Here is a 23,642-nt window from a genome sequence, read left to right as displayed (position 1 = left end):
GTTGCTGCCTGCATATGATGCCTGAGCTCCTGTGTGAACCCCTCTTCCATTTAAGCTTTTCTTTGAAATTCATTTTGGAAAATTGAAGATTTGAGGCCAGCTCATTAATATTGAGTTTCTGAAATTTCCTAGTTTTTAACAAAGATTCTTTATATGAAATTGAAACCTAGGCTACAAAATAGTCTGTTTACACAAATTATGTTTCCTTTACCTTTCTACTCTTCATCCCGTGTTGTTGGTTTGTTTGAGACAGGGTGTTTCTACGTAGTCCTGGCTGGCCTGAACTCACTCTGTAGACCAGGCTTGCCTAGAACTCACAGAGATCCACCTGCCTCTGCCTCTCAAGTGCTGGGATTAAAGGTGTGCGCCTCCATGCTTGGCTATGTGCTGTATTCACCCTAAATCCCACAGTACAGTTGTCCTCAAATCTATTCGTATTACACTTTCCCTGTTGGTAGTGATGTGTAACTTACAATAAGGAGCTTTTATTTTAGTTTGTAATTTGTAGAGGCTTTACTGGTAATGCACTTTAAAATCTTGGCTATTTGTGATCTTTTCATATTGACAATTGGGCTTAGGGTGAATGGCGGGACTTGGGGATTGAAGCTTATTGGTAACAACTTGTGTGGACTTCAGGTCCTCCATATTCCTTGATGAATAGTTTGTTCTAGAACACCTCGTTGGTGTGGTGGGACAGAAAGGTGACAGAATGTGAGGAGGCTAGTTAGTATGGTGAACTTGACCAGTATAGCATTGCCAGGAGTCCCAGAGGGCACAAGTAGGTTTTGAAAGATTGCAAAGGCAGCGAATTTGAAAGGAGCCAAGTTGAGGAGGAACAGGCTAACTTTTTGTGACTTCTTCCTAGAACCTAGCCTCTAATGATTTGTAGCTATACCCATAACATCACCGTGCAATTGAAAAGCATTTGTCTAGCTAGGCGGTGGTGGCACATGCCTTTAATCCCAGCACTTGGGAGGCAGACGCAGTGGATCTCTGTGAATTCGAGACCAGCCTGGTCTACAAGAGCTAGTTCCAGGACAGGCTAAAAAGCTACAGAGAAACCCTGTCTCAAAAAACCCAAAAAAAAAAAAAAAAAGGAAAGAAAGAAAAAAAAGCATTTGTCTCAGCTTTATTGAAGCATACACTGCAAAGCATTTGGCTAGGTCCATAGATTTACGGGTACTAAAGCAGGACCTCTCTTTACACACACAAACAGTATTACAGAGCACAGTTGTTATAAGAGAGTGCTACAGTTCTCTAGAGTCATGGAAATGAGTGCATCTTACTGGACTGCTGAGTCAGAGTGTGAGAGAGCAGAAACACTGCCTGGGAGCTGGAAGGCACAGGGCTGGGTTCAGAGATGCAGGGGGCCCAGAAGCTGCAGGGGCCATTGCCACCCTGTGAGCTTCCTTTCTCAACACTCTGTTCACAGGCATCTAGAGCAGACCCGCTGTGACCCTTTAATACACTTCCTCATGTTGTGGCTACTTCATCACTGTAATTTTGCTACTGCTGTGAATCATAAGTATCTGATATGTGACCTCAAAAGAGGTCACAGTCCACAGGTTAAGAACCCATTGATCTAGAGGGAAAGAAGAACTTTGCTTCTAACTCTTGGTCTCAGGGACACTGCTGAGCAGAGGTGCAGGAGCTTCTTGCAGTACAGAGTCTAGAACCTGAACTGCATGTCCTCTGTATGCTACTTCACAACGTCATCTCTGGAGATCAGTGTAATTCATTATTATCTTCTGTTTTAGGAGATGCCAATAGACAAATTAGTGAATACAAATTCAAGCTTTCCAAAGCAGAACAGGACATAACCACCTTGGAACAAAGTGTAAGTATTTCTGTGAGGCGCCAAATGATTCAGATGCCATTAAATGCTACCAAATGTCTCAACCTCTTGCATCAAAGTGGCTAGACCTTTGAATTTCTGTGGGTGGCCCTGGTGGCTTGGTCTCTTCAAAAGCTCTGCATTACAGTTGCCGTAATTCAGCTTTGTTTCTGTTCTAAAGACAGAGGACTAGGCCATCAGGATGGCACAGCAGAGTTTGATCCCCAGGACCCACATGGCAGTGGACAACCTTTTCCCACATGTTGTTTTCTTATCTTTTCCTTGTTAGGATTTCTATTGCTGTGCTGAAACACTAATACCAAAAGAAAATTGGGAAGGGAAGGGTTTATTTTCTCACATTTCCATATAACAGGTCATCATCAAAGCAGTGAGGGCAGGAACTCAGACAGGGCAGAAAACCGGAGGCAGAGGCCATGAGGAGTGCTGCTTACTGGCTTGTTCTTCATGGCTTGTTTAGCCTTCTTTCTTATAGAAACCAGGACCGATTGCCCAGGGATGGAACCACCCACAATGGGCTGGACTCCTCCCAATCAATCGCTAATTAAGAAAAATGCCCAGCTGGTTACTGGTGGTAAACACCTTTTAATTCCAGCACCCAGGAGTCGGAGGCAGGTAGATTTGTGAGGACAGCCAGGACTATACAGAGAAACCCTGTCTTGATCAGAGAGAGAGAGAGAGAGAGGAGAGAGGAAATGCCCTATAATAGGCTTGTCTACAGCCTACAGCTGTATCTTACCAACATTTTCTCAGTTGACGCTCCCTCTTCTCAGATGACTTGAGCTTGTATCAATTTTGTTTACTGAGGTTTCTGTCCTGCCCAGTTCTTGCAATCGTTAAGTCCCAAAGAAATCACACAGAAGTCTATATTAGTTATAAACTGATTGGGCTAGTAGCTCAGACTTCTTATTAAGTCTTACAACTTATATTAGTCCATTATTCTTGTCTGTGTTAGCCATGTGGCTCGGTACCTTATTAAGCAAGCAGTCACATCTTGTTGCTTCTGTGGCTAGGTCACAACTGTGGAAATGAGCCTTCCTCTTCCCAGAATTCTCCTGTTCTTGTTGCCCCACCTATACTTCCTGCCTGGCTACTGGCCAGTCAGCATTTTATTAAAATACAATTGACAGGGTACAAACCATTGTCCCACAGTACTCCCCCCTTTAAAAACAAAACAAAAACTCTGAATCTAATATCCTTTGTTTAGCTTTTCTCCTGACCATTATCCATAACAACTTATAACCAATATTCTAAACAAAGGAAAATATCCATATTCCATTTTTTGGGGATGTGGGTGCAGTTTTCCAGGCTACTTCCTGCTGGTTGGGGACACTGATAATCTTATGGGGACCTAAAGAAAATTTAGAATTATAATCAAGTCATAACTGGAGTATCCTGTGAGGCTTGATTTTCTCAGGCAGCAGTCTTTGAACTGAGTTTGGATGTAGAACTCAGACATCTGGGCTATCCCAGAGGTAGTCACATCTTGCTTCTTCTGTGTCTGGATCACAACTGCTGACTAAGCTTTCCTCTTTCCTGAATTCTCTTGTTCTCATTGCCCTGCCTCTAGTTCCTGTCTGGTTGTCCTGACTATACTTCCTGCCTGGCTTCTTATTTAAATAATCAGCATTTATTTAAAATATAAGTGACAAGATACAGACCATTGTCCCATAGCACTTCCCTCCTTTTAAAAAAACAAAACAAGAACTCAGTCATCTGGGCTATCTGTTTCTACCGGAGATTTCTCAGGTGGTCTTCCTTGATCAAACCTGATTTTTCTTAATTCAGAATGAATCCTCAGCCTCGGGGTACAGTCCCACAGCACAATTTGACATAAAACAACACAGACCTCTATGTGCACACAGTAAATAAACAGGTATAATTTTTTAAAAAACTACTTTGCAGCTGTCTTTTTTTTTAACGCTATTTCTAGAGAATTTAAAAATAGGGCCTCTTTAGAAAAATATCCCTTCATGTACATTTCAAAAGCCTATAGACTTAAAATGGGAAATTGGCCTTCTAGTGACTGACTGCAACTGTACTTCTCCTGGGACCCTTGGCTCCCCAGTGGCTCTGAGTTTCCTCTTGGATGGCGAGCAGTGGCAAACCCTAGTGGCCTGTGTGCTCCTGTTCACAGGTCAGCCGGCTTGAGGGCCAGGTGCTGCGCTACAGAACTGCCGCTGAGAATGCAGAGAAAATTGAAGATGAGCTGAAAGCAGAAAAGAGGAAGCTGCAGCGAGAGGTACTGTGTTGGCATGCGTGCTCCTGAAAGAAGTTCTGTGGGAAATTCACAATGAGTGTCAGTCAAGTGTGGTGACGCACGCCTTTAATCCTAGCACTTGGAATGCGGAGGCAGGCGGATCTCTGTTAGTTTGAGGGCAGCCTGGTCTACATAGTGAGGTCTAGGCCAGCCATGGATGCACAAAATGCGACCCTGTGTCAAATAACCAAAACCCAAAAGACCTGGTGAAGAAACCTAGAGCTGCTTGACCTTCACACAAGCTTTGGACCTGCACAGTGGCTGCCATTGACTTTTTTTGGTAAGGCAGGAAAAAAATAATATATTTTTGTGTTTTGCTTCAGATAACATCAGTTTTCCACAGCTTTTACACATTTTATTTTGTGTTTTAAACAATCCCCAGCACCACAGTTTAAGCCTCTAGCTGCCTGGAGAAGGGTGGCAGCTGTTTGAGGACCCCAGACATGGCTGCCATTTTTAGCAGAGACAGAAAGGAAAGGATGTTGGGCTTTCCCTGGCCACATAAAGTGACTGTGTTCTTTGTCTCCAGCTACGGACAGCACTGGACAAAATCGAGGAAATGGAGATGACCAATAGTCACCTGGCAAAGCGGCTGGAGAAGATGAAGGCCAACAGGACGGCCCTTCTAGCCCAGCAGTAGGGGACGGATCTTCTGCCTGGGTGCTGCTCCGAGGGCCCTGCCCAGAGATACTGACTCTTTGTATATTGACACAAAGCTTTTCGAGTACTGTTTGAGTCTTGTCATTAAACAGCCACCTTTGTATTTTATAATTTATGAGAATGAAGCAGGTCTAATTGTCATGAATTTGGATTTTGTTTGTAGTTCACTTCTAGCGTGAGAACCAGTCTGTGCTGTTTTATTTTTAATTTTCAACATCCTAGAATCATGTTTTCTCACCATCTTCCTCCAGCTGCCTCATTGACTGGGCACGTGGGAGGCTGTGGTGTGGGTCTGGAGGATGGCCGTTCTGAGTGCTGAGACACTTGCTGGAGACCTCAAAACACAAGTGCCTTCTCCACGGTGTGATCCAAGCTTCAGAGACCAAGTGGCCAAGATTCCTACTCTTCTCCCAGAGCATTTATATTTCAGTGAGGAAGTATTCAGGGGTGGGGAGTCTGTGTTTCGATCAAATTTATGTTTGGAGAAAAAAGGCCTTTTTTTGTAAGATATTTAAATTTATATAAAAATGTTAGAAAAGATATGGGGAGTGTATATTAAACTTGATTGCATGGGGCAGAGGAAGTCTAGACTTTTACTCTTAAGAGTAGGGTCCTTAGTCTCCGTATCCACTGTGCTGTTCCTTGTAGTTTCATCTGCTGCTGATTTGTGAAATGAAACCTCAGACAAGCTTGAGGGGTGAGGGAGGTACAGTACAGGCAGGTAGGGAATCTGCCTGAAGAACTATTAAACACACCGTCTGCCAACCAGGATTGGCGGACACAGTCATTGTTACTGAAGCTTTTTAGGACAAATCATGGCAACCATGTACAGTCCTGTCTTGCCTTCTTCTTTTCTCAAGACGAGATAATCCAGAACATAGAACTTTTTAAGTTTTTTGAGAGACAGCATCTATGTAGCCCAGGTTGGCCTCCACCTCATAGTTGTCATCTTGGGCCTTTTGTGTGCTGGGATTCCATTCATTGCCTGGCTCTAGAATAAACATGCCTAAGAACTTGCATTTCATCTTTAAAGAGACCAGTTCAAGATATCTCCCTCCCCTACCATAGCCACTTCACAGGGTTTGTGATTCTCTTTTGTCAGAATCAAGGTGGTTTCATGGGAATAATTACTGTAGCTCAAAGTGTTTACAAAGAAACTATATTGAGGAAGTCTAATGAATCAAAGTCTCTTAATAAATCTAGACTTGGAACTAGATAATAAAGTTAACTAAAAAGTGAGTGATAGTTGTTCCCTTCTTTAGTCACTAGCCCTTCATTTTTAGGGTATGGAAACTGTCCTGAGCTGAGAGCGCCCTGTGCACGTCCTAACAGGAACTACAGGTGTGTGGGTGGGGCAGGGATGCTACACTTAAGTGATCCAACCCTTCACATGGAGAAGGTACCCATCCTGGGTACTGAGACTCTCCTGAGAAGCCCTGGCCCTAGCCCTTGTTACTTTAGTTTTTTCCAATTGAAATGGCTCTATTTCTTCATGATATGTTGTTTCCCCTGGAACCTTCTTCATTGCTTCCTGTGGTCTGTGCTTTACTTTAAACCCTGAGGCATCAGTCCTTGGGCCGAGTGCTATATTTTTCTGAGGCAGGGTTGACCTTAGTAGCTTATCTGGTCATTGAAGAAGAGCTCTATCCTTATTACTGGTTTTAGAGCCCTTGCCAACTCCCAGTGGACTAGATTTGACCACCTACCTACCCCAGCAAGTCACCACAGTTAAGCAGTAACTGTGAAGGCAAAGATTCACTTCCTGTGACCGTGTTGGTAAGAACAGATACCAGTTCTGGAATCCCAAATTAATTTTCCAAGTGTTAATGGTGTGAAGGAGGGAGGAAAGGAGACAATTGGGGTATGCACTGCTGATGTTGCCAGGCCAGTGGTCTGACTGGTAATTAAGTCCAGGTCCCATGAAAGGCTCTGGAGAAGTGCTGGTGACATCTCTTGATGGTTTCCATTGACATCATTTCCCACTCCGAGGTGCAGCCTTGACCTTGGCAGTACTTTCTCATTTTGAGGGATAATCTGTGCTATGAATGTTACTTTGGGAGGCACCGGTCCTGTTATTCCTCAATTCCAAAGTAACTCCAAAACAGAATGACTCTGGAGGGAAAAGATAAAGCCAGAGAGGGGCATTAATAGTAGCTGAAGTCAGTGTCTCTTTTGCTTCCCCAGAATCCTCCAAATAAGAACACCTAGAAATATATTCAGAGCCACTAAGGGGGTTAGTTTAAAATACTGGGCAAGAATGCGTTAAATTTTGTCCCTAATAATAAATTAGCCTTGACTACGAACACTAAGTCTCAGCTCAAGCTTTCTCCAGTCAATACCAACGCTATTAACATATTGCATTAGTAACTATCTTTTCTTACTGTTGACCAAATACCTGACATTGGATGGATTTATCTTGGCTCATGGTTTAAGAGTATCGCCCATGACAGGAAAGATGTGGAAGAATTCATGGGCAGGATTTGGCAGATGGTTCTCAAGCAGGGAGCCTTTTACTTGGCATTCTGTTCACACTTTTCAAGACTTGCATATCAACATGTAGGAGTTTCATTGAGTGGACCCTCAGGGCACATTTGCCAGTGCCCAGTACAAAGCGTAAGGTCTCTAGCTATGTTCATCTCTAACAATTACAGATACTCTGTCTGCACACTCCTTTTCTGCAACTCTAAACATGCTCACACTCTGTTCATGTTTTCTCGCAGTTGACCGCATAGTTCTCATCTTTCTGCTTGAAATGTCATTATCAACCTCAATAAATACAGTGATAACCAAGCCACCACCCAAAGGTTAAGCTGACTTGAAACTGTCTCTGCCAAATAACTTAATCCATTACCTTTGAATTCAGTCTTACTTAAGGACACCAGAAAAGACAGCCAGGTCTTTGCCAGAATGCAAATCAGAATAGCCTAGATCCCACTAGTCTTTGTTCCCTTCTCAAACCACGTGAGCCATGTCCCCACTGGCTGCATTTCTTCTAATTCCCACCAGACTCACCCATGAAGTTCTGATTACAGTATTCTAGAGCTCCCCAGCCTGGAACTAAACTTTTCTGCATTCCTCTTGTACACCTGTTTAAAGCTTATAAACCACGTGACAAGCTTATCATAGCAGCATCCCTTGGTTGTCCATACCAGTAACTTTTAGACAGGTTCTTACAGAAACAGGGATTTACAAAGAAAGGACTGAGCAGTACAAGGATGGCTGTCTGCAAGTTGGAGGGTAGAAAACTTGGTAGCTGCTTAGTTCATAAGGCTGGATGCCTTAGTACACCCAATCTGGCATCAAAAGCCTAGGAGATCCCTAGAGAGGAGTCTTGGTATTGTGTCCACCTTGGAAGGCTGAAGAATTTCAGAGTCTGATGGCAGCGTCAGTGAAGGATACAGGCAGGTGTACACTTTTTCTGGTATCTAGACTACTGGAAGTTGCTCTTGCTGCCCACTTAGAGGGTGTCTTCCCCAACCAATTATCTGCCCCGAAGTGTCTTTCCTAGGTACTATAAACCCAGTCAAGTTGACAAGACCATCAGGACTTTGTGAAGCAGGGTTTTGCTCTGCAGTGCAGTTTCCATTGACCTGGAACTTAGTATGTAGACCAGGCTCGCCTCAAGCGCACAGATCCACTTGCTTCTGCCTCCACGTGCTGGCATCAAGGTGTGTATCACCATATCTTTAGGATTTTTTTTTTAAAGCAAAGCTAGAGTTTATTAAGGGATGGGCACTGAGGGAGGAGATGTGCAGGGAACCCAAGACATGGACTTCTCAAAATTGCTGTTTTAGGGCTTCCTTTAAAAGGAATTTCAACTAATGCAACTTAGGGTATCTGATAATAAATTTCCAGAATAAAAACATTATAGCATGGTTTCAGAAAACTTCAAGAGATTTTTTAAGAGTGTGTGTAAAAATGCCTTCTAGGGCTTTTTTGAGTCTTCAACACAACCCAGTATATACTAGGTGAAATCATCTTAGATAGTTTACAATGTGAAGTTACATACCAAAAAAAAAAAATCACATCAAGCAAGACACACGTGAGTTTATTTGCAGTCAATCCACACATGAAAGCAAATGAGAATTTTTAACATTAAGTTATAGCAACAATGCTGGGATACAAAGCATGAGCAGCGAGCACTGGAAACCCTGGAGCACACCAGCTGTCCTGTGGCTTCCTCATCTGTAGAACATGCTTCGTCTTGAACAGTAGATGCAATCACTAAGGTGGCTACGGCCATATTTAACACCTCTCAAAGACTTTGTACAGATCTGGCAGGTTGGCGAGTTGCAGGACATTTCCATCCTCTGTGAAATGCTTTGGAGGTAGAAGGTGTGAGCGGAAGGCTTTATAGATAATGTGTTCCACGGTCCACTTCCAGGGCTTTGGGGTAGAGCCAGGCATGCCACTCTGGAAAACACATGAAATGCATTTATCTCCCCACACACTGGCTTTCCCACTGACATGATAGGCACTGGGCCTGGAAGGGTCTTAGTGGTGTGTGTAATGGGACTTCTGCAGGACAGTCTTGAGGATCCCACAGGTCTGAGCAGAAGAAGCAGAGTTCGTGAAGAAAAGAAACTTGAGGGACCACTGCCTACATTTTTGTTTCCACCGCGGTGGATCTAACATTTCCGAGCCTGGTTCCTGGATCGTAACTCGACAGCAAACGTGGAGTGTCTTAAAGTGGCGCTGCTCTGACACTCCAAGGAGGATAAACCTGCCTCACCGTGGCTCCTCTCCGTGTAAGCCTTGGCTGCCCCATGTATGTGTTCTTTTCCGTCTGCTGTCTGGTTCCTATCAAATAAACTTAGAACAGTTTGTGTGTCCACTTGCCCACCAGGGTGAGAGAATTCTTGGGGTCTCCGCAGGAACCAGGACTAACTTCTGTTCCACCACTGTAAAGCACGGGAACCGGAGCACACCAGGGGTCCTGATCAGGGACCAGCATGTTCACCACCACTAAGTTGCTATGCACTACAGTGGCTAGCCCCTGATTCTCAGAAAGTCTTGACTCTCTCTGCCTTCCTCTGAAATATGAAAGTGTCACGGGCAACACTTGAGTATCTGTCAGGCTCTTGGATCATTCTGGAGGCTATGTTCTAGTCCAACAGAATGAAGTATAAAGTTTATGAATAAAAGCTGGCCATTGTAAAGAGATGGGTGTACTGCTACATGCCTATAACCAGCACTTAGGAGGCTGAAGCAGGAGCATCCAAAGTTCAAAGCCATATGCAAATTCCTGGGTTAAAAAAAAAGTTAGGGGCTGTTGTTTGAACTCTGTCATATAAAGCAAAACTGTAGGACTTTATTTTATAGAGATTATTTAAATCCCATATCCTAAAGGTACATGAAACCTACCCCAGTCCTGGATGCCAACGTGCATTAATTACCACAGTACCTGCTGGCCTGAGAGGGCTGACTCCTCCAGTATATACTGCTTCCGAATGGAGTAAAACATTGCACATTCCTTACTGAGGCTTTCAAAACATTCCTTCTCTTCATCCCAATTTACCTGATCCACAGAATTCAATACAAAAAAAGCATTTAATGCGTGCTTTAACATTTTGTGTCTAAATATCACAGACCTGAGCTGGAGAAATGGTTCAGTGGTTAAGAGCATTGACTGTTCTTCCTAAAGGACCCAGGTTCAATTCCCAGCACCCACATGGCAGTTCACACCTGTCTGTAACTCCAAGATCTAACACTTTCATACAGACATACATGCAGGCAAAACACCAATGCACATAAATAAAAATAAATAAAAAAATACAATCAAAATAAATAAATAAATACCACAGCCCTAACAGGCAAAAAGAAAAGTGACTTGCAGCACTGACACTTGACTGGGATGACTATGGTACGGGCTGATGGGGCTCTCACTGACACTTGACTGGGATGACTGACTATGGTACGGGCTGATGGGGCTCTCAGCTATTTTGTTTTGTTATCCTTTCAGTTCCAAATGAAGGTACTCTACATCCAGCTCACAGACACAGACAGACAGACATGACACAGACACACACATGCAGGCAAACACTGTTTAGCATTTGCTGTTACATACCTCTGTGGCCAGTCGAAGGATGAAGAGAGGCAGTCCCTCCAAAGGGGGAACATAGTTTTCAATCAGAAGGGGTAATCCAATCAGGTTCCCTTCCTGCTTGGGGAGGGGGACAAAAAGGGAGAGTAAGACATAATGGCATCACGGCTGATAGGTTCATTCCTCTTGTGTTTCTCCAAGCCTGTACTGGGTGCAGGTTGTAAGATGGACACGGGCCTTTAATCAGGAACAACTTTTCCTTCTGGATCTGCTCAGAAATGTCAGGACAGGAAGCCCCACAGAACAAGGGGAAGGGGAGAAATGAAGCAGGTGGCATAGTTTCATTCTCCATGTGGCCTGTCAGGACTGGGATTCAGCTTTCCGTCACCCGGGGACTAGGAACAGCATAATGGATGAGTTTGGTTTTATCATCTCAGGTGCAAACGGGGACTGGAGAGAATGTCACACATGCTGCTTCTGAGGGGAGGCCAGCCTTTTAGTTCCGGCCAAGGAACTTGACCCTTATCTGAAACAAAGCTCAAAGGCATGCAGATAGCTGCCCCACCTCATCAATTTCCAAAGAGAAATAGTCTGCAAGCATCTCAGCTTTCTTCTTCAGAAACTCAACAATGTATTCTGCAAGTCCTTCCTTTGGGCCATCTTCCTCTGTCCAGCCACTTTCAGGACTGTCTAAGGCCAGCATGGCGAGGTCAAAGAGTGGTGCTGGTTCCTGGGAAGAAGCCACAACACAGGGATTCAGTGGGAAGCTTCAGTTTGAACAGACCAAACTCAGTTCAGATATAAAAGCACCAACAGAGACAGAATGCCCGCTCATCAATGCAGGCTTCAATACCCTATTAACAGCAGCACAAGCAGACAGAAAATCGTTATGGAGAGTTGACACGCACCTCAATGAGCACAACAGATATGGCATCTATAGAACACGCCTGGCAAGGTAAGAATGTAGATTCAGGTGCGCAAATAACATAAATACGAACTCGTGCTTCAGGCATGAAACAAGTCTCAGTAAGTGTGAACATACCCATGAATGTTTTTCAACCAAGCTAGAATTAAAGTAGAAATCAGTAACAGATTTCTGGAAAACCTCCAAGAGACTAGATGCTAAATGATGTAGATCTAAATAGACAGTCCAGCCTACTCAGAAAGCTCCAAGTCCTAGCAAGAGACTAAGACCTTTACAAACAAAGCAGTGACAAAAGCCAAGACGAAGGGATAGATCCTGGGGAATAAACCTGATACTCCTCCGGCCCTACACACATGCACACACATGCACTCAAACTGAGCACCCACACAAAGCAAGGAAGAGACAACCTGAACAACTCTATCTGAGTAATAACCTAAATCTCTAAGAATTTCCTATCATGGAATCTTCAAGCCCAGATTGTTCTAAACAATGAGTAAATAATAACAACCCTACGGAATGCCTTCAGAAAAACGGCAAAGGAAAGCTTACAGACTCATCTTTGAGGTCAACATTATCCTCTGCTAAAACCACATAAATACAAAACAAAATAGTAACACTCATGAACACAGATTAAAAAAAACTTATAAATACAACTTGAGGAAATGAAATCTGGCAACACATAACCAAGCAGGATTCATCCCAGGAGTGCAAGGTTGGTTTAACACATGCAAACTAGTCAATGCATTTCACTACATTAATAGTCTAAAAATTAAAAAAGCTTATCTTAAAGGAAGAAAAAACATTTGAAAAATTTTCATATCTATTACTAAATTTTAAAAAACTGAAGAGAATTTCCCCAACTTCCTAAGGGTACCCACAAAAACCTCTCTCCCAGCTACTAACATAATTCAACAACAAAAGTCTGACTACTTCCCCAAGATTGCAACAAAGAGAAGAGTTTCCATTCTTGCCACTTCTATTAGCTCAGATTACAAGCCATCAAGAAAATGGTGAGCATCCAAACTGGCTTTAAGCCTTCACTCCCAACATTATAACCATTCATGTAGAAAAACAGACTATATATAAGCACCAAACTAGCTGAGGTTAGCAAAGCTGCAAGATACAACATCTATGTACAAAATTCATGGCATTTCTGTAGTCTGGCAATAAACATTAGACACTGAAGCTATTAAGCTGCCAGGTACAGCACCATAAAAAAGTGAAACATTAATCTAATAAAATTTATCTTTTCTCAAAAATTTCTACAGATACAATACAATCTTAATCAAACTTCCAAAGGCTAAATTAACACTTGGCACCAATACCTTCTTGATATTGTTAAAGTTCAGTGTATGTGCTTACTACAGTAACACAAAGTAAAGAAAAGCAAACACACACCCCATCCCTGTTCTGGCCATAGTTTTAGTGAAAATTTCTCCTTTTAATTGTAAGTAAATATGTAGTAACTTTATAGCAAGAAGCATTTGTTTAAGCTGGCTATAATCTGAAAAGATTCAACAAAAAAGAAAGAAAGAAAGAAAACTTTAGTGCATTGCAAATCATACGACACAGAAACCCTTAAACATACTTTGGAAAGTTTACATTTGCCAAGGAGGAAGTCACTGTATAGCTCATATTCTGAAAAACAACCAGCTGTCATTTCAGAAGTGAGGAGGAAAGAAACTTACCGATAACCTCAGAACACCAAAGTTGGCAAAGTCATAAATGAGTATCTGGTAGAACAGCTCTTCACTGAAAATAAAAATGAAAGACTTTAAGAAAAATAAATCTATGCTTGAGGGCCGAGCCGCAAGGACAAGATGGGACAAAGATGCTGCTGCTTGGCTGTGGACCTGGTAGGAAGGTCTATGTAAAGCAGGGGATTCCTAACTTGATTCCTGCCGGGACTCTTGCAGCCATCCCTCCTGAACAAGTTCAAACACAGTCTGGCTCACCTCCTCCTCTCTAGTGCTGTAAGGGTTTCAGACGCCTGCAATAACACCTAACACACTGTCTACTTCCCTTCCCCAGTTAACAAAGAGCCTTAGAGCTCACCTTCTGGCAGGCAGTCCACCATCAACACCATAGGGTGCAGTGCTTGCCTAGCTCATGAAGGCCTGGGTTTCATCCTCAGCACCACAGAAACAGTTATATGGGAAAAAAGTATATGGAACATATAGAAAGGGCAGTTTTCCCTTTTTCATGAGAAATGGACGGAATTACACTGCACTGATATTTTTGGGGGGTGGGATAAAAGATCTTGCCATGCAGCCAGCCCAATCTGGAACTCACAATCCTTGTTTCCCTACACCTGCCAAGTGCTGGGATTCTAGGTGTTTGCCCCACGTCTGGAAATGCACTAATATTTGAGTTAGTGTGTTCCACTGGCTGACAACAGTCCAAGAATAGCAATGAAGTATGTCTACTGAATTACTAATAAAAATCATGTTCTTCCTCATGCAAACCCCAGCCTGTAGCATAAAGATATAAACACAGTAGAGGGGTACAGTACAGCATGGGGAAAGGAGAACAGGAAGGCTAAATATCAGGGGATGAGACAGGACTGAACACTGGTAAATGAGACAGGACTGAACACAGGTAAATGAGACAGGTAAATGAGACAGGACTGAACACAGGTAAATGAGCATGTCTTGAAAGAAGACACAAGGCTAATTGTTTTTCTAGTTTCCACACTGTCATGTGCAATTTTCTACTTTAGGAAATCACTGTGGATGGAGTTTGGATCTCAGATTAAGGACGTCAGTAAGAAGCTGCAGTTCTGGTACTAGCGTGACTGCTGCCGTGCGATGAAAGAAGTCAAACACAGGTGAGCTGTAGAGACATGCAGGTCATACAATCTCATGTGCTAGAAAAGCCAAAGCAGGGAGCCAAGAGTTCCCCATAGCCCAGCTCATGGCACTTCAACATGGGGAGCAGCTGGCAGACCAAGGCTGTAAGGACACTGTTTCTGGACTGCTGAGGTCATGTGCCCAGCTGTCTCACACTCTTGTTGTGACAGCCAGGAGCAGGTCTCACTACAACACCTTCTCCACCATGGGAGACTGCATCAAAATGCAGCCCAGATAAACTTACCTTCCCTTATGTTGTTTCTCGCTATGTGTTTGGTCACAGAAATGAGAAAAGAAGCTAACACATCAAACAAGGCAAAGAGCAGGGAAACTTAGCACTATGCCAAAAAGACTCCAGCCTAAGAAGAATGACCCTGAATTCTGGAAAAGGGACCTGTGCCAGGAGGGAGTTTCGAGATTGGGGCTGTTTCTAGATCAGAGAAGGCAAATAGCCTTTTAGCTCATGCACATGTCATGCAGTGCAGTGTCTGTTCCACTTGGAAGACAGGAAGCACTGAGGTCACAGAAAGGCTTAGAATGGGGTCCTGGAGTAGATAAGTGATGCCCAGCGGACACAGGCAGCAGCGTCCTCCCATAGACATCACCTATTTGAGAATACACTTACACAGGCTCTAGACGCAATGGATTCTAAAGTCCCTGGAAACAATAAGAATGTCACCAGGTGTGAATAAGGCTAATGGCACTACTGGGATTGCCTTTCCTATATAGTGACTGGTGGCTTGAATACAGCCTGTGTTGAATCCCCAGCACCAAGAGGCATGGGCTTCCTTCTCTTTCCTCCCTGTTGCACCTAAGAGACACCAGATCTCTAACAGCACAAAGCCCTAAACACCTGGTTTTTAGCCAATGTCTACTGAGTGCTGAGCCCAAGGATGGGCATCTCTAGCCATTTCTCCCTACAAAATACTAGTGACATTCAGTTTTGCTAGTCTAATCTATAGGTCAAGACACAAGAGACACCGTATGGAAAAGACAATTCCCGACATGGAAATGGAAAACATCAACCCTGGATCTGTATTCATGTCTGTGTCTCTCAAGGCCATATCTATCTATCTATCTATCTATCTGTCTGTCTGTCTGTCTGTCTGTCTGTCTGTCTGTCTGTCTGTCTATCTATCTATCTATCTATCTATCCTTTTCAGTCATTTTACCTGCTCCCCCACCCCCACCCAGCACTGGTGCCTGTCCCCACAGACTACTCTTCTGGTGGTTCTGGTGCTTTCACCAGATTTACCTGAGTTTGGTAGTATTGAGGAGGTATAGCTTGGTCTGGTGCTGTGCCAAGGCCCACTGAGGATTCACACAGCCCACAAAGGAATGGTTACGGAGCATCTCCTGGAGAGCTAGAACACAAAACATCAACCATGTAAGTAATGGAATCCTTCTGAACAGCTCTTCACACCCTAAGGCCCACACAAGCAAAGATGCCTCAACTAGGTCTCCTGCTGTAAGAAACCATACAATTTACCTCTAAAGATATAAGGAGGAGTTGCTAAAAGATTAAGGAATGAAGGAGAAGTGAAAGGCTCCTCCAGAATTGGAACCTTCAGCTTTCATGGGCTCTAACAGTGTAAAAAGGAGAACAGATAAGAATGGTTTGAAGGGGCTGGAGAAATAGTTCAGTGGTTAGGAGCACTGATTGCTCTTCGAGAGGACCCTGGTTCAATTCCCAGCACCACATGGAAATTCACAACTGTCTGCAACTCCAAGATCTGACCCTCACACAGACATACATGCAGACAAAACACATCAATGCACATAAAATAAAAATAAATTATTTTAGAAAAGAATGGTTTGAAATCGGGAGTCTGACAAACTAACATTAGTCCATAGCTGGAGCTGGAATTCTAAGATCTGCACCCTGCACACAAAGGGAAGCGATGCCTGTGTCCATTCTCAACCACCTGATGCCTTTTGTTAGCAGTGAAGAAAAAGAAAAAAACCCCGACAACCAGAGTGTACCGCCATAATCTCATCCTCACATGTGTTTTTTTTTTGGATTTTCGAGACAGGGTTTCTCTGTGGTTTTGGTTCCTGTCCTGGAACTAGCTCTGTAGACCAGGCTGGCCTCGAACTCACAGAGATCCGCCTGCCTCTGCCTCCCGAGTGCTGGGATCAAAGGCGTGCGCCACCACCGCCCGGCCTCACATGTTTTTTCTAATATTTATTTATTTATTTATTTATTATGTATACAATATTCTGTCAGTGTGTATGTCTGCTGGCCAGAAGAGGGCACCAGACCTCATTACAGATGGTTGTGAGCCACCATGTGGTTGCCAGGAATTGAACTCAGAACCTTTGGAAGAACAGGCAATGCTCTTTACCACTGAGCCATCTCTCCAGCCCCCTCACATGTTTTTATAGGCAGGAATGATGACAGACAGACTATCTGAGAACCCAAATGGAGATACTGGTTTAAACTAATAACAGGCTTCAAGTAATCCCCAAGAAAAAGTCCAAGTAACTAGCAGCTCTGTGCGTGTGGAGTGTGATATATATTATAAAAGAGAAACAGGGAACCAAGTTTCAGAATCTTAAACAAGCACAGCAGACCTGGAGACTGAAACACTAGCAGAGAACACGAATACACTCACACCCCTCAAGAATGAAGCTCTCACCCAGCTGCAGGACACAACTGCAAATATCCAGGGAACTGGGAAGAACCCAGCAGGACTTCAGAACCCTGAAAATGATTACGCTGAGAAAAAGGCAGGCAACAGATCACACAATGTCAGTGGACCTAAAGAGATTCTCACAACACAGTCCAGAGAGGCAAAGAGAAGATGTGAGGGCACCTTAAGCAGCAATGAGAAAAACAAAACTTAAGTCTAAAGGGGGGGTGGGGTGGGGGGTGGAGTTAATATCTGGAAACACTCAACGGTATCCCAGAGAGATGAGAAATGTCAAGCCCCAGTTCTAGGAAATGCAAATAAACCCCCAAAATAAAAAATGAAAACCCCCCAAACCAAACATCACCTCCCTCAATACTCCCAACTATTTGTAAGGGCTGACTGGGGAGTGGGAACTAAAGAGCACTTACATACACTCAGGAAGAAAAGGGAGATTACCATAGGTATTAAATATTTGATTCATGGCTGAATTTTCAACAGTAGAAATCAGAAAAAAAGGAGACCTACAATACACCAAGGAAAAACAATTGTCAATCTGGAGTTTTGAAAAATAAAAGTGAATTTGAGAGAATGAATTCAACTTGTCACAGCTGTTGTTGATGTATCTGTGAGTGTTTGTTGTAAGGAGAAGCGGGCTGCGTCCAGTCCCAGACTGCCTTACACCCAGCCGGCGGGGTGCTGTCCCAGTCACCCAGCTAGCTTATACCCAAAATAACCATACAGAAATTGTATTAATTAAATTACTGCTGGCCAGGCGGTGGTTGGCGCACGCCTTTAATCCCAGCACTCGGGAGGCAGAGGCAGGCGGATCTCTGTGAGTTCAAGGCCAGCCTGGTCTACAAGAGCTAGTTCCAGGACAGGAACCAAAAAGCTACAGAGAAACCCTGCTTGTGATGGCTCAGTGGTTAAGAGCACTGCCTGTTCTTCAAAAGGTCCTGAGTTCAATTCCCAGCAACCACATGGTGGCTCACAACCATATGTAATGAGATCTGGTGCCCCCTTTTTGCACACAGGTGTACATGCAGACAGAATACTGAATACATAATAAATAAATAAATCTTTAAAAAAAAAAGAAACCCTGTCTCAAAAATCAAAAAAAAAAAAAAATTAATGCCTGGCCCGTTATCTCTAGCCTCTTATTGGCCAACTCTCACATCTTGATTAACCCATTTCTATTAAATCTGTGTATCACTACGTGACTGTGGCTTACTGGCAAGATTCTAACCTACATCCGTCTCAGGCCAGAGGTTCATGGTGTCTGTCTGTCTCTGCTTTCTTCCTCCCAGAATTCTGTTCTGTCTTCCCTGCCTACCTGAGTTCCGCCCTATCAACTAGGCCAAGGCAGTTTCTTTAATAACCAACAAAAGCAACACAAATACAGAAGGACCTCCTATACCAAGTGTTCACTGTTTTGTCACGGCTGTTGCTGATGTATCTGTGAGTATTCACTGTTCTGTAGGTTCTGCAAATTATGCCGCATAAAGAAGCTTGCTTTCTTCATGTAATGGGATAAGCCCCCCACCCCCAGACACGCACATCTCCTACCCTGTTCTACTGGGAACTCCGTATGTTTACAGGATGTTCTATGTAGGTGGAAATGATTACTTTTAAAGCTGGAGAGCATCAAATAATCTAGACTAATAAGCTACTGGAGGAGAAAGAGCAATATGATCCCTTGAAAGGAGGCCACAGAGTTCCTAAGAGGAGTACTCATGGCCTCTCAAACCATCTCCAGCCACTGAAGTGTGACCCAGTCAGCAGGAAGGCGGAATCCATGTCAGCTGGCCCAGCACATGGCCTTTTCACAGAACTTAAGGACCTGTATTTTACCCCATCCAAAATGCTCTTCCAGCCACAGAAAGTTTCTCTAGTTTTTCCTCCATTATGCAAAGACCAAAATAGATAAAATCCTTTTTTTATATCAAAGCTAAACCATACACCCTACTTCAATTCTGAGACCGTGGGCCTCAGAATTAACACATTCTCAGCACCAACAGATAAAGCTAAGCTAAGGAGAATCCTAACGCCGAGGCCTTGCCTCTCAGGTATCAGCAGGTGAGGTGGGATACTGTTTATTTGCCCTTCTCTGGCGCACAGGGTTTCTTTCATTCTGCCTGATAAAACAGCAAGGTTCATTAAACAATCTGTGCAACCCCATTCATCTCATCTACCATTCCACATATGGTGCAACACACTGCACAAAGTAATTAACTTATATCATGTTACAAATAATTAGCTGACATGTGGCACACCTGTGACCCTAGGTCAATAGTGTCAGCATCTGATCCAAGACTGACTGTTTACCAAAGAACAATGCACTGATCCAATTTTGCATTTAAATATTAAGTGAAGAGGCAGACAGATCTCTGTGAGTTCAAGGCCAGCCTGGTCTACAAGAGCTAGTTCCAGGACAGGCTCCAAAGCTACAGAGAAACCCTGTCTTGAAAAAAACCAAAATAAGTAAGTAAATAAATATTAAGTGAGCCTACCCACAAAGGCCATTGCCAGTGCCAACTCACTGTGCTTGGCTGTTCATCTTTGCTGTGCTTTATTTTGTTTTAGACATCAAGTCCTACTGTGTTGTCCAGGTTAGCCTTGAATTCCTAGGCTGAAGTGATTCTCCTGCCTCTGTTTTTACAATGGTAGGGACTAAATGCAAGGACGACCACACCAGGACAGTTTTAAACTGTTCAGATATTCCATGTAACATTTTCCCTTTCCTCATCTCTTCATCTTCTCTATTAGAGGAGGTGGAGGCATGTGCCCTCTCCAGAGACTATCTGAGAATTAAGTTAGCATGCGTGGATATATATTTTTAGGTCACTTAGAGTCATCATCTTGGCCTCAGCAAGACTAAAATTCTGACCACTTGATATAGGCTGATTTTACCCTGTACTGAACAGTTTATTTGTCAAAAACATCACTGAAATGATCTTTACTGACCTCCAAGACTGAGGGAGAGTATCTACAAACAACTGTGAGGAGAAGTGCTGAAGAAGCCATGCAGTGGCCCGCCCTTCTTATGTGATTTAAAACTGCTTTAAGCTCCCAGCTGGGAAAGTAACACACAGGAAAGCGCAACCACAGCACATTTCATGGAAACGGAAATCAGGAGCCAACTGGCAACACGCACAACGGGCAGGAGCCTAGTCACAGGAAGATGTGCATCACATGTAACACGGACGGCACAAGAGAAGCGTAGGGTGGAGGAGACAGACAGACAGACATGGAGCAATGTATGAAAGGAAAGTTCAGGCCTTCCTGTGTTGGCTCAGACTAAATGGAAGAGGCAGACTCAGCGGCTACTTCAGAGGGTTCAGGGTTAGTGGGAATGGTGCTAACTTCCTCCTGAGCTATATGATCTTTTCAAAAAGTAATCCAGGAGGCCAATGTGGTGGCAGATGCCTATAATCTAGGACCTCGTAGGCAGAAGCAGAACTGAGATTAGTGTGGGTTACAAACTGAGTTCTAGGCCTGAACAAAATGGTGAAACTGACTCAAAACAAAACAAAACACAAAGTAACAAAGCAGATGATCATAATTTATATTACATAATTTATAATACTGAAATTGATTTGTTTTCGTGTCTTCATTTATTTGTGTGGGGGGTGGTCATGCATGCATCACAGCACATACGTGGAGGTCAGAGGACAACTTTCAGGAGAGGAGTTGGTTTTCTCTTTCAACCATGTGGGTCCCAAGTATCAAAGTCAGATTAAGTCTGGTGCTTTTACCCAAGGAGCCATCTTGCAGGCCCTTAGGATTTATTTACAACAGATGAAAACAGAAAGGTCACGGTTAATTGACAAACTCAAGCACAAAGCTGCTGCTTGGAGCATGCGCAATACTCACATTTGGAACAGCAGTTCCTCACAGGTGCAACAAGGCTTCGGGGGCAGCGTGGCTGCGGGGGCAGCGTGGCTAAAAGGGTCATTCTCCTTACACATCTAATTATCGACTCCATCTACTCACTTCTAAAACCTTTTGGCTTCTTTTCTAGTAACATGGACCAGGATGAAGTCTGGTACTCAACTACTCTCAAATGCTGTTTATGGGGGTAACAGGGACTTATCGGCCTTCAGGCTATAAAAATACCCATCTTCTTAACAAGTGTCTTACTGGTTATTTCTAATCAGTCGGTGATATTCTAGGATAAATCAATCTCATATTCTGAGGCACAGAACAGCTCAGTCAGCGTGAGGTCTCATGGTTGAAATGGAGCTCAGGGTGAACTCCAGCGGTGTGACCTGTCAACTCTTACCTAAGCACACCGCATCTGACAGGATAAGCACTTTGCTGCTCATTCACGATGCTGCTTTTAGTAAAGCAGAAACAAAGTAGAAACAATTGCAATGACCACTGTGCTAATCCCTTTCGTTACTAGGAATGCCAGTTAATCCTGCTCAAAGCCCTCCTCTTCCCCTTGAGAACTGTCCTCTGTGTAAGGAAAACCACCTGTCCAAGCAGCTTGTGGCAGTACCTGCCTGACAGCATGAGCGCTCTCTGCATGTCCAAAACCCCGAGTGCCACACAGATCCCAGCACTTACGTACTCTCATGGCCTCGCTCGTTAATTTCTTCCTGGAGACTCAAAACACTGGTGAGGTTAATGATCCTCCTCCGGGGGTAACACGCAGCTGTCATTTCCTTCCGGGAGTCGTCTTCCATCATCTCCACATCAGAATCGTCCCGGTGCCTCTTTCTGCAGTGAAAGGGAAGAACTGGCAGGTCGTCATCCTTCCAGTTCATTTATTTTTAGTTTCCCGAGATAGGGTTTCTCTGTGGAGCCCTGGCCGTCCTCGAACTCAGAGATCCTCCTGCCTCTAGAGTGCTGGGATTAAAGGCACGCGCCACCACTGTCCAGCTCCATTTTATTCCTTAACTCAGTGTATGTGCTGAACTTCAGAGAAAGGAGCAGCTTCTCTGTGCCGTGGCAGGTCAGCGGCTGTCCTGTGTCACGCTACTTCTCTGACAACCCTCAGATCTCAAGGGCCTTCAGCAAGTAAACTGGCCTTGCCAAGCCCCACTCATTCATGATTCCAAGATCCAGCCCTCTGTCTACCCACGTGACACTGATCCGCACCAGCTACACAGAGCAGTGAGCGCACTCTTAAGGGAAGCCCTCAAGCTCGCTTTCTAGTGGGAAAGTCAGCAACAGAAAAAGACTTTTAAAGTCCAATTTTAAATGCTTAATTAAAAAGCTATTTTATGTTTATGGCTGTTTTGTCTGCATGTATGTCTGTACACCAGATGAATTCTTGATGCCTATAGAGGTCAGAGAGGGCACTGGATTCCCTGGGAGTGGAGCTACAGACACCTATGACATGGTGGATGTTCTAGGTGCTAAGAATCATGGGTCATCCATAAACTGGGTCATCTATAAGAATAGCCAGTGCTCTTAATTCCTGAACCTTCTCTCTAGTCTAAGGAAAGTTTTAGTAGTAGTGGATGCTAGTAAGAAAGTACAAGGTCAGGGTCACATAACAGACTGATAGGATGTAAGAGGAAACAGATCTTTTTGTCTGAATGGACAATGTGGTGGTTTGAGTGAGAATGACCCCATAGGCTCACATATTTGAATACCTGGTCTCCAGCTGGTAGACTTGTTTGGGAAGATGGAGAGATATGGCCTTATTGGAAGAGGTGTGTCACTGGGGCTGGGCTCTGAGATTTCAAAGCCCACTCAGGCCCAGTCTCTCTCACTTCATCTCCGACTTGTAGATGGGAATAAACTCTCAGCTCCTGCTCCAGCACCATGCGGGCTGCCTGCCTGCTGCCACGCTTCCTGCTATAATGATCATGGACTAACCCTCTGAATTGTAAGGAAGCCCTAATTAAAATTATAAGTTGCCTTGGTCATGGTGTCTCTTCATACCAACAGAAAAGTAACTAAGACAGAATGCCTTTGGGAAAAGGTGACATGTGAACTGAGATATGAGTGACAAGACCCAGAGTTCCAGGTTGAGGAACACCAAGGGCAGTGGAAGGATCTAAGCTCAGCTGGTCCAGGACAGCCACAAGAATCATGGGCGACAGTACTGTGAGGAGGAGGGGGAAGCCAGCAAATGAGGGTTAGGCTGTCATTCTGCCTTCAATGGGAAGCCCTGGGAAGGCTTTCAGCAGGAGGAACAGAACTCTATTTTTGCTTTAACATTTTCTGACTGCTCTATGATAAATAACACTTAGTTCCCCAAACAATAAACAAGTGGAATTATTTCTTTGGCAGGGTAAGAACATTAAATAAGATAATACATATAAAGTATCCATGCTTGGAAAATACCTGCAACATTTTATTCTCTGGAAAAGCTTCCTTAGGAGCCAGCTAGCTGTCTTGGCAGGACAATGCAGGAATGAACAAAGTGGAGTTCAGCAGTACGTCTGAGTGCAATGCTCACTTCAGCGC

The 23,642-nt window shown here is 43.8% G+C and overlaps 2 protein-coding genes across 29 annotated transcripts in view; one reads left to right on the top strand and one right to left on the bottom strand.

Moving 5' to 3' along the window:
- Nucleotides 1-4,902, top strand: part of Lrrfip2 (LRR binding FLII interacting protein 2) — a 110,785-nt gene extending 105,883 nt beyond the window's left edge. For all 23 annotated transcript variants that reach the window (XM_075964395.1, XM_075964387.1, XM_075964389.1 and 20 more), the window contains 3 exons: nt 1,758-1,837; nt 3,990-4,094; nt 4,642-4,902. In XM_075964395.1, the coding sequence (XP_075820510.1) occupies nt 1,758-1,837; nt 3,990-4,094; nt 4,642-4,752 (296 nt within the window). In that variant the 3' untranslated portion in view covers nt 4,753-4,902. The remainder of the gene's footprint in view (nt 1-1,757; nt 1,838-3,989; nt 4,095-4,641) is intronic.
- A 3,900-nt stretch (nt 4,903-8,802) lies between these two features.
- Nucleotides 8,803-23,642, bottom strand: part of Mlh1 (mutL homolog 1) — a 40,630-nt gene continuing 25,790 nt past the window's right edge. For 5 of the 6 annotated variants that reach the window (XM_075964378.1, XM_075964379.1, XM_075964381.1 and 2 more), the window contains 7 exons: nt 21,793-21,941; nt 15,845-15,953; nt 13,429-13,492; nt 11,381-11,545; nt 10,840-10,932; nt 10,177-10,290; nt 8,803-9,185 (listed from right to left, as the gene is read on the bottom strand). In XM_075964378.1, coding sequence (XP_075820493.1) covers nt 9,018-9,185; nt 10,177-10,290; nt 10,840-10,932; nt 11,381-11,545; nt 13,429-13,492; nt 15,845-15,953; nt 21,793-21,941 — 862 coding nt within the window. In that variant the 3' untranslated portion in view covers nt 8,803-9,017. The remainder of the gene's footprint in view (nt 9,186-10,176; nt 10,291-10,839; nt 10,933-11,380; nt 11,546-13,428; nt 13,493-15,844; nt 15,954-21,792; nt 21,942-23,642) is intronic. The other variant, XM_075964380.1, reaches the window with a different exon arrangement.

Source organism: Microtus pennsylvanicus, chromosome 3 (assembly GCF_037038515.1).
Source record: "Microtus pennsylvanicus isolate mMicPen1 chromosome 3, mMicPen1.hap1, whole genome shotgun sequence".
Taxonomy (NCBI): domain Eukaryota; kingdom Metazoa; phylum Chordata; class Mammalia; order Rodentia; family Cricetidae; genus Microtus; species Microtus pennsylvanicus.
Note: the sequence above shows the minus strand (reverse complement) of the source record. Positions and strands in the feature narration are given on the sequence as shown.